This window comes from Setaria italica, chromosome II, assembly GCF_000263155.2.
Source record: "Setaria italica strain Yugu1 chromosome II, Setaria_italica_v2.0, whole genome shotgun sequence".
NCBI lineage: Eukaryota > Viridiplantae > Streptophyta > Magnoliopsida > Poales > Poaceae > Setaria > Setaria italica.
The window spans coordinates 45,551,809-45,562,592 of NC_028451.1; the positions used below are offsets into that span (position 1 = coordinate 45,551,809).

Sequence of the window (10,784 nt, forward strand, 5' to 3'; positions counted from 1 at the left end):
CGTATGAGCCGGCGCCAGAGGATCAATGTAGTGCTTCTTTGGGTTATATCGGGAAGGTGATTTATTGTGACGCGGTGGTTTCTTGATCGTTGCAGTTTCGAGAAGGTCGCCTTCAGGAGGACCCCGGAGTCCGCCGCCGCGGCCGAGGAGGACGGCAACCACACGGCCACGGTCACGGCGGTCATCTTCGAGGCCGGCCACCGCGACACCGTCGGGGGCACGGACGTCTCCGGCGAGCGCGCGCTCTGCTGCACGCCGGACATGGCGAAGCACGGGGCGTGCACCGAGGGGGCGGTGATGTACCGCGCGTCGCGGAACGCCACCGGCTGGCCCAAGGTGCTCTCGGCGTCCTTCCTCCCTGGTGGCCTCGAGGCTTCGTTCCCGGACGAGACCGTCGCCGTGTCGCGCACCGGTATGTACACCCTCCTCTTTGTCCACTGCGACGCCTCGCTCGCCGGCGCCGGCGGGCAGGTGGCGGCCGCCGGCAAGACCATCTGGAAGAACAGCCGCGGCTACCTCCCGGGGCGGATGGCGCCGCTAGTGCCCTTCTACGGCGCCATGTCGCTGTCGTTCGCGGCGCTGGCGGCCTACTGGTTCGCGCAGTGCGCGCGGTTCTGGCGGGAGGTTGTGCCGCTCCAGAGCTGCGCCACGGTTGTGATCGCGCTGGGGATGGCGGAGGCCGCCACGTGGTACCTGGACCTCGCCGAGTTCAACGAGTCCGGCGTCCGCCCGCGCGGGGCCACGCTCTGGGCGGCAACCGCCGGCGCGCTCCGCGGCGCGGCGGCGCGCGTGCTGGTGCTGGCCGTGGCCATGGGCCACGGCGTGGTCAGGCCGGCGCTGGCGGGGCTCAAGAGTGCCAGGGTGGCCGGCCTCGGCGCCGCGTTCTTCGTGGCGGCGGAGGCACTCGAGGTGTGCGAGAACGTCGGCACCGTCAGCGACCACTCGACGTCGCCGGCGAGGAGGCTGCTCCTGGTGCTCCCCGTGGCGGCGCTGAACACGGTGTTCGTGTACTGGATATTCAGCTCGCTGTCCAAAACTCTGAACAAGCTCAAGGTGAGTAGCAACGAGGCATCTCAGAATGTTTTCTTCAGTGGATCGCGACAGAATTTCGCATGGTAAATCCGAATTTTGTAGGCGAGACGGATGACAGCGAAGCTGGAGATGTACCGGAGACTCAACAACGCGTTGATCATCGCTGTGGCCGTGTCTCTTGGCTGGATAACATTTGAGGTAAAACCCCAACTCCTTTTTTTTTGTGTAAATTCATTCAACTACCATTCCCTTCAGCGTCTGTTCTTAGCAAAGACGACTCTACTGAGCACCTCACAGCCTTGGCCTGAGCCTGACCCTTCCTGTGGAACCGTCAACCTTGCTAATTTTTCCAACAATGTCCAGTCTCCATCACTTTCATCAACCCAGCTGTGACTTTTAGCGATCCGTCGCGGCCATGTACTGAATATTCTCAGGGTACATGACCGAACATATTTCTTGTAATAATTGAGATAATGCTGATGCGTATGGTCTAGGCCCGTGATCAGACGACGCCGTGGCCTGAGGGTCGTCTCCCTGACCAGAGAATGCTCATCCGATTCAGTTGCAAAAAAAAAAAACGTCGGACAGTGACAATCTGAAAATAGAACCAATTTACCAGACGGCCTGATCATCGTTGAATGCGCCGTGCAGATCCACTTCAAGTCGACGGAGGAGTACAACGAGCGGTGGCGCGCGGCGTGGGTGATCCCGGCGGGGTGGCAGCTCATCTCCTTCTCGCTGCTCTGCGCCATCTGCCTCATCTGGGCACCCTCGCAGACCTCGACGAGGTAAACTGATTAACTGAAGCCTCGCTCTGTCTGTTACTCGCTCCATCAGGCGGCCATCATCCAGTTCGTCAGAGCACATACTAATACTTATGGTGGCGTCGTGCATTTCCAGGTACGCCTACTCGGGGGAGGAGGAGGAGGGCGAGGACGTGGACCGTGACCTGGAGGACACGCGGCCGCTGATCAGGCCCGGCCCGCTGTCATACGTGGACACCTGGGCGATCTCCGTCTCGCAGGACGCCACCAAGATCATCCTGCGAACCGACTCCGGCGTGTACGCGAAAGCCGCCGGCGATGGAGGCAAGCGGGTGTAGTGTAAGCTCCGGCACTGTACGTAGAGCTCTCCAGGAGCTGGGGATCGCTGACGATTTTATTTTCTTTTTTTCTGGAAGTAAACATGTCGTGTTAGGGAACACAAAAGGCTTCTCACAAACTGTAGTAAAGACTAAAGAGTGGTCTGATTACACAGGGAAAACGAAGGGGATGCCATGGCCCGTAGCAGCCGGTGCCTGTAAAAATTCGGCACTCGCTTCTCGGACAATTCTATGGGCGCGCTGCAATAGCAGAGAATCAGCAGCATCTGCATTTTCAGCAGATGGCACGCAGAGCTTTGCCTGCGCCGCTTCTTGGACAATTGGCAATTTCTATGGCTGCCGCCTTCGCCGTCGCGTCGGAGGGCGCCCCGTGCCGGCGCCGCGCGGGAGGATCCGGGAGTCAAGTGGCGCCGGTGGAGCGCTTGTACGCGGGCGCCGCGCACAGGACCGGCCGCGGCGGGTCGTGCGGCGAGTGCGTGCGTCCGCCGGCGGCGGCGCCAAGGTGGACGGGCCGGTCGTCATTTCATTGAACCTGAGTTTTTGTCTTATGGCGATTGAATTAAACTCCCGTGCACATGAATTTCCCCGTGAAATTTTTAGCATCTCCACCGCCGTCAAATTGGATCACGGGGTGGTCGGCGTTACATTTACCGACCACCACCCCAACCAGGAAGCCAGCGGGCTTCGCTTGCGCCGCTGCGGGGGGCGCTGCAGACGTATCCAGCAGCGTCATGGGACAAACAGGGGTAATTAGCATGCCAAACTGCACAAGAGAAATATCCATGCCAAACTGCACAAGAGAAATATCCATGCCAAACTGCACAAGAGTGAGCACGAACCCATGCCAAACTGCTGAGAAATATCGAGTCCAACTTCAATTGGGCTCTTAGCCCAAACAGCACCTTGAGGAGCCATTCAGTCCAAGAAGCCCAACAGCAAGTTCTGGAGCCCTTGTCAAGTGTCAGGGCCCAGCATAAAATTTCATTTCGACTTGTTGAGGTGCGCCCGGCTCAGGCTGCAGTGCAACGCCCGAGCGACATTAGGGCCCCAGTGGCAAGCCACTGCGGTGAACCCTTCCTCACAAAAAATAAATTCAATATCGAAGTGGACACATGACCCACATATCGTATATTAAACTGATAAGAACAGATACTACACTTGATCTTAGCCAAAAGGCCGAGAAAGGTATGAGTTGGGACGGTGCCATTTTATAGCACTCCTCCGCCTCCGCTTGCTCTGACTCACCGAGGTGGGACTAAGCGGAAGCACCGCCACCGCGAAGGTGCAACTAGCTATGGGCAAATTTTATTGAGAATCCGAACCAAACCGAACTTATCGAGAACCGAACCGACTAATCGGAACCGAAATTTCAGTTACTGTTCGGTTCGCAGTTCTTAGAAACCGAACCGAAATTTCGGTTACTGTTCGGTTCGCAGTTCTTACAAACCGAACTTTAATCCATACATCGGTTAACCGAAATACGAAATACTGAGAATATTTGGAGGCGCAATAAGGCCCAGCTTGAGTGCTTGACCACGAGTCCCCCAGTAATCCTAGCCTGGCTAGCCACTGGCCTCCCCACCCGCGCGCCTGCCCCGGCGCGCCCTCCCGGCGCCCCCCCTCGGACCTCCCGGCCTCCCCAGTCCGGCGCGCGGCCGCCTCCCGCCCTCCCCGCCCACGCGGGCCGCCTCCCCACCCGACACACGCGCCGCGCGCGCCTGCCCCGGCGCGCCCTCAAGGCGTCCAACATGAGGCCCTGCGCCCATGCCAACCGCCCTGCCCTGCTGCCCCTGCGCCTGCGGGATCCCGGCCGGCCGCCGGCGCCGGCTCCAGCGCGGGGCCACGGGGACTCGGGGAGCGGGGCGCATTCCTTCACCTGCTCGTCGAGGAGGAGTACGGCGGCGGTAGGCTCCTGCCCTGGCATCTTTGTCTTACCAGGCATCAATCCAATACGAGTAGGTCAACAGGCAGATTCATCTTTTATTCGCTTCGTTGAATTGATCTGTACAGTCCATGATTTGATGGATTCTTTTTTATGTATTGGGAATCTCTTTGCTTCTGTTACTCGCTGGGACAGCATGCTCTTTTGTGCTTTTTTTTAACTCAATTTTGATCCTGATATCTGCGAAAATCAAAGGCGGTGAAACATCTTGCATTTACTCTGCGTTTACTGGAGCTCGGTTAGTTCGGTCGGAACCGAAGACCGAACCGAACTAACCGAGACCGAAGTTGTCGGTTCCGAGAATTTGAAGTAACCATCGGGTTCGCATTTTCTGGTAACCGAATTTCGCAAATGACCGAGGAACCGATCGGTTCGGTTCGGTCTAACCGAATGCCCACGCCTGGGCGCGGCGCAGCGCAAAGCAAAGCAACGCAACGCACGCTCTGTTTGGTCACTTGGGCCGTTTGGGCTGCCAATTTGGTGGAGCGTTACGGCCCAGTTATTAGCTGGTTCCACAGACCTGTGCGCGCCGCAGGTACTCTCCTCTCACCCCAACGGCCGTCGCCGCCACAGCGGTGCTGTCACCCGCGCCGCCGCCGCCGCTAGACGTTCGCCTCTGTCCCTCGCCGTCCCTCGCCGTCCTCCGCTAGGCCGCTTTGCTCCAGCCGTGCAAGTTGAGGGTGGAGAGCATCCGGAGCGGCCGTTCGCCCGCGCCGCGTCGGCCTCAGTAGAGCCCGTCCCTTCGTCGCCTCTATCTCTCGCAGGCAGCGGCGAGCGGGGAGCAGGAGCCCGGGGGCTGCACCGGAGCGCCGGAGCAGGCCGCGGGGCGCGAGGCGGCTGTACGGATACCACTAGGGCCACAACCACCACCTCGTTTCGTGGCGTCGTGCCAATCCGTGACGCCGTCGAGTCCTTCGCCTCCTGCCTCTCTGACCTCTTCATCGAGTTTGTGGGGGCTTTGCTCAACAGGTGCTAACTGTCGGATCACCTGGATGTAGTAGTGTTCTGTATTTGTAGTTCTATATAGTATGCAGCAGCTTAACTCAGCGACACGGTGCCTTTCGCATCTCAGTTCGCATCTCAGTTAAGGGCTGCAACATCATGCCGACGATGTAGGTTGGGTGCTTAGTTGTAGCTATCTTAGGTTACCTGCAGCAATTATTTCAGTGTTTGCCCCAGAATTCATTGGTAGGCCTAGCGAATATGTTGCTCGTTCTACTAGTCTTAGTCTAGAGGAACTGTTGTTGAGAAACTTCTATGCTAGCTAGATGGTTTTATAGGAGTAGAAAGTTGCATCTGTTTCTTCAGAAGTGACATTGGTACATCCTACAACTTGCAGTTATAGTGATTATGTTTCTTTTTGTATTTCCTGCAGGAGAGTTTGATGTAATCTGGAAGGTGTGACCCATTATCTCTCAGGTGGTCCTTTCCATCAACTTGTCAAATAATATTTCCCCATGAAGTGTAGTCTATGCACAGATCATTCCTGCTTCTGCTGGTACTGTCAATGTAAGGAGGGGATCGGCTTCCCTCGTCTATGCACCGGGCAGTCCCAGGGTTCCTGCGGCGAGCCCATGCAATCAGGAGCTACCCCCCAGTGCTGCGTCTTTCCTCTCAGGCTTGTTGCTTGAATAGCTCGGATAATGAGGAGCCCGGACGGAATTCTGCTTACATTGACTATAGAAGCCAGTGTCTCCTTCCCTCCATCACGCTAGCAGTGCGGACTGCGAACTGGGATGCTGCCAGAAATATAAGCTTCAGGGAGTGTGTGAGGTTATACGGGCTATCTCAATCAATTGGTTTGTTTGCATTGCTTGTGCAGCTATTCTTACCGCGGAGAATCAGAGAGATCCAGTGCTTGATTCAGAGCATTGTTGATTACTGTGAAAATGCTGGCCAGGAGTTGTTTGAGTTGGCTCCTATTTTGGTCAGCAGATTGGGTGGGTCAATGACGTTGTTGCAAGTTTATGCTGCAGTCATCCGGATTTTTGTAGAGTTGTCAATGTTTGAGGACGCTCTTCTCACTTACATTGAGGCCAAGAAGGTTGGTGCTGAGCTGCGTTTGTGCAACTTCTTGCTGAAGTGTTTAGTCAAGGGGAATCAGATTGTGTATGCAAGGAGTTTATTTGATGACATGAAGAGCTCTGGTCCTTCACCAAATGTCTACTCTTATTCAGTTTTGATGAGTATGTATACACATGGAGAGAGGTTGTGCTTAGAGGAAGCTTTTGAGCTTCTTCGTGAAATGGAAATGAATGGTGTGAGACCGAATGCTGCAACCTATGGAACTTACCTCTATGGGCTTTGCCGTTCCAGACAGGTAACGTCTGCATGGGACTTTCTTCAAAATCTTTGTCAGAGAGGGTGCCCTTGCAACACTTATTGTTTTAATGCAGTGATTCATGGTTTCTGTAGTGAGGGTCAGGTCCACAAAGCCATAGAAGTGTTTAATGGGATGAAGAAATGTGGGTTTCTCCCAGATGTCCACAGCTATAGCATATTAGTTGATGGGTTATGCAAACAAGGGGAACTATTGAAAGGTTATGACATGCTTGATGAAATGGCAAGAAATGGAATCAGTCCTAACCATGTAAGTTATAGTTCACTTTTGCATGGTCTTTGCAAGACTGGAAATGTTGAATTTGCGTTTGAGATTTTCAAGAGGCTTAAAGACCAAGGTTTCAAGCATGACCAGATAATGTACAGCATCCTTTTCCATGGCTGCTGCCAACATTTACATCTAGATATTGTCAATGGCCTTTGGGATGACATGATTCATCATGATTTTGTTCTAGATGTTTATGATTATACCAATCGGATCTATGCATTATGTAGACATCGATGCCTTATAGAAGCATTGGAAGTATTTGAATTCATGCTTGAGAATGGGATAACTCCCAACATTGTGACATGCACCATCCTTGTTGACGGCTTTAGCAAAGAAGGGCTGATTGGTGAGGCCTTCCTATTCCTGGATAAAGTACATCAGTCATTGGCAATTGCCCCCAATCTTTACACATACAAAGCTATTATCAACGGCCTTTGTAAGATCAACAAATCGAATGACGTGTGGGAACTTTTTGCAGACATGATAAAAAGGGGATACGTTCCTGATGCTATCCTCTACAGTATTATTATTGATGGTTTTGTGAAAGCTTTGGAGTTGCAGGAGGCTTTCAGACTGTATCATAAAATGTTGGATGAAGGGATAAAACCTACTATTTTTACATGTACTAGTCTCCTAAATGGGCTGTGCCATGATGATGGACTTCCTAGATTTAGGAAATTGATGAGGGATATGATTGGGGAGGACCTGGTACTTGACAAGATTTTGTGCACATCTATTATTGCGCACTATTGTAGACGTTCAAATATGAAGGCCGCCATGGAAATGTACAAAAAAATGGAAAGCTCCGGTTTATCACCAGATGCTTTTGTATATACTTGCCTAATTAGTGGCTTCAGTAAAGTTCGTGCAATGGATGGTGCACTTTTGATGATGGAAGAAATGGAAAAAAGGAATATTAAGCCTACTGTAGTAACCTATACAGCTCTCATCGTTGGATACCTTAAAACAGGGGATGAGAAACAAGCTAATAAGATGTACAGAAGTATGTGTGAGGCAAGCATTGATCCGGATGACAAGCTGAGTTGTATATTGGGCGTTGGCAATGACGGGGGTGACTGATTTTTATTCTCGGAAACATCAAGCAAATTCAAGCAAATTCATTTTGAAGAGCAAAATTCAGATTGCAGATTAGGAATACAAGTATCAAGGATTACAGGTATCTTCAAGCAAAACCAAAAGTTCAAATTGAGCAAAGGATATGTTGATAAAAAAAATGGTGATGAATCAACCGTTGTAAGAAGTGGTTGGGATCCATATTGGCTAGCCATCTGCCCATCATGGGCGTTACTCTTCAGATTGTTTCCAGGTGAGCATCACATTTGTATTTCAAATGCATCGCATCTTCGTTCTAGAGGTGTGATCATACTTTTACGCCCCAGATTGATGGCCCATTGGCCTAGTTCATCTGTCGCATTAAGAAAATCATTCTTCTTTTCCATGACTGCCACAACTTTGCTTATTATATTCCCTTTATCATGCCTGCCTTGATGACAAAGGTTTCAGGAAATTAGGCATAACTGTTTTCCATTCTGGTCTTATAAGTGTATCATGGTGCTTCGATTCATACAATCCAGTTCCATACGATAACTTTTTTTTTTCCATACTATATGCAGATGCAGTCATGCAGTGCAGGAATCTCTATCCTGGAAGATTATCATCCATAGCCCTGCTAATTGGATTGGTGTTAATGGTCCTAGTGGATTGGTTTAAGAATGGAGCTGCGTCAATTTGGTGGGTAATGGATTGAAAAGCTATTTGGGTTGTTTTAGTTTGGGCTGCAGATTAGAGAGGGTTGGTTAGGCATTGAAGTAGTTTCATTTTATCGGGTTGGTATCAGGATCCAAACCAGGGGTTGCAGGCCAATTAGGCACTCGGGCTGTCGGGCAGGTCCACACGCCACTGCACCAGGCTGCAAGCGAAGGAGCAGAGACTCACGCCTCCCCTCCCGCGGTCCCGCCATCGCCGCCAGGACTCCCTCACGCCTCCACCTCCGCCTCGCTTGCGCCGCTGCATCAGGGAAGCCGGCAGATTCTTCAGGCAGAGGAAGCCGGCAGATTCTTCGGGCAGAGGAAACCAGCGGACAAGCTCTCCAAGAAGCTGGCGGTCGAGTTCTCCAAGAAGCCAGCGGCGATACGAGCTCTCCACGGCTGCCGGCGGTCCAGGTGCGCATCATCTCCTCCTCCGCGCCATGTGATGTGCGAATCTACGATTTCAATGTTGTTTCCACATCCGGATTGATCGGTAGGTTTAGATTAGATCCGATCTTTTGGGTTTAGGTGATGTTTTGGGGTTGGATCACTTTGGAAATCCTGAACAGCAGACCTATACCCTGCATCGCTTCAGAGTCTGTTGGAGGCTACATGATTCAGGGCTTGATTGGGACATTCTGAATCCACTGGAACGAATTGTTGATATAGCTGCTGTATACAAACTGTGTTTGGTTTATCAAAAATTAGTGGTACAAAGATAATGTGGGATTTCATTTGCTCGGCACTAGAGGGATTAGATAAAACTAACCTAGTACTTGCTTACTGATGCTCAGAACAAGTTTAGCTGTGTACATAGTTTCTTAACATGAGCATGAGAATCTGAATTGCTGTTATTTTGGATGCCAGTAACAGGCAACAATTTAACTTAATGAAGAGAGCTCCAGAACAAGCTAAAGGTGAAAGGTTCAGCATGTCCATGCTGTTTTGAAATTTAATAAAAAGAACTGCCTTTGGCCCTAATACGTGGGGACTCAATATGAAAAACGTGGTTACAAGGTATCTGTAAGGTGGCAACAGGCTGTTCTACGCTTTTGCATATCATGAAGGCTCTCTTGATGAATGTGATTGGTTTCGACCTTTTGTGGTTAATCATATTTAGATCAATGGTGTCTTTTTGTGAGTAGAATGAGATAGTGACTCTTTATCTGTGTTCTATGTTCTGTTTAAGTAAGTCCAGTTTGGTTCTTCATCATAATTTTTGCTTGTAGTATCTGGACCTGGAAACCTTTTCTATGACTGTAATTACCTGTTTTCTGACTAAAATACTTTAAATTTGTTAACTGTTATAACTGTGAACATGCAGAATAAACACTGTAGTTGCAAGATCAGTCAATTTTATCTTGTTACACGGGACTTTCTGCTCAATGCCTTTCCTATTGCTGTGATAAGTGCAGCTCCACAGTTTTCTGTGATAGGCTGCCTTTTTTGTGGTATGCATTTGAAGTTTGAACTGATGGGCATGCATGCAGGTTGAAGGGAAGAAGTTCCGGATGCTGTCTAACTGGCAACGGGAGTACACGATGGAGCACACCCTGACGCAGCTGAAGGAGATGGCTTTTCCGATAGCTTCAGCAATTCAGCAATTTGACCTCTTCTGTATAACATGGTGTAATTTGTAATAATTTGTATCACCTAGAGTTCAAGATTTATAACTTGGTCTATATTTGTAGCTAAATATGTTGCAATTTTCTTCTTTATTTTATTTTACATATTCTGATTTTTTATATGTTATTTTCTTCCTAGTCTTCTTATAGCAGCCTATCTGCTTATAGCAGCATGCAATGGTCAGCGGGGAATCATCCTCCAGCTTGGTTTGGTCACTAGCTAGCTAACGGATTCTTAATGGGTTGAAACCATAGTTAGCCAATAGTATTTTTCCCTTAACGCTGAAAAGATTGGGCTGGTCTAGTGTGTGGTGGTGGAGGTTCGGAGTGGGGTTTACTCCCCTCGTGAGAATGGATTGCCCAATTATCAGGGCTAGGCACGAACCTCGAACCACGATGAGCACGCGTGCCCAGCTTGTGACTTGTGAGCCGCAGCAGGCCGGAGGTCAGTGTCGACGACGAGAGCTGGGAGCAGCGGAAGGTCTCCCGCAACCAAACGCTTGGGTTGCACGCCACAATTGACTGAACTTTTTTTCCGCGGCTCGCTGGAGGACGCCTGATGAGAGTACAGGGATGTATCCAGGCTCCATGTGGCCGTCTCCATCGGCAAGATTTCTCTTTGTCCCCTGCACCCATGCTTTCCAGCTCCCATCATGAGATTGGTTGCAAGTGACCGCACGCACAGGAGCTCGCGCGTCGTGTGTGC

At 51.0% G+C, this 10,784-nt stretch overlaps 2 protein-coding genes across 5 annotated transcripts; both read left to right on the plus strand.

The window, feature by feature from the left end:
• Positions 1–63: 63 nt before the first annotated feature.
• Positions 64–2,284, plus strand: LOC101781036 (transmembrane protein 87A; the record flags this gene model as incomplete). Its single annotated transcript, XM_022824367.1, has 4 exons — positions 64–1,053; positions 1,135–1,230; positions 1,684–1,820; positions 1,933–2,284. Coding segments are annotated over 4 exons (1,425 nt in total), but the record flags the coding sequence as incomplete, so codon positions are not given.
• A 1,615-nt stretch (positions 2,285–3,899) lies between these two features.
• On the plus strand, positions 3,900–10,198 carry LOC101760231 (pentatricopeptide repeat-containing protein At3g22470, mitochondrial). 4 transcript variants are annotated; one of them, XM_012844230.3, is made up of 5 exons: positions 3,900–4,038; positions 5,452–8,011; positions 8,319–8,436; positions 8,543–8,867; positions 9,944–10,198. In XM_012844230.3, the coding sequence occupies exon 2, from the start codon at positions 5,614–5,616 to the stop codon at positions 7,762–7,764; it is 2,151 nt and encodes a 716-aa protein (XP_012699684.1). In that variant the 5' UTR covers positions 3,900–4,038; positions 5,452–5,613; the 3' UTR covers positions 7,765–8,011; positions 8,319–8,436; positions 8,543–8,867; positions 9,944–10,198. The 4 variants fall into 4 exon arrangements, with proteins under 4 accessions (XP_012699684.1, XP_012699685.1, XP_004958298.1 ...); XM_012844231.2 differs by having other exon boundaries at positions 3,906–4,089; XM_004958241.3 differs by lacking the exon at positions 3,900–4,038 and adding an exon at positions 4,600–5,045.
• The last annotated feature ends 586 nt before the right edge of the window (positions 10,199–10,784 follow it).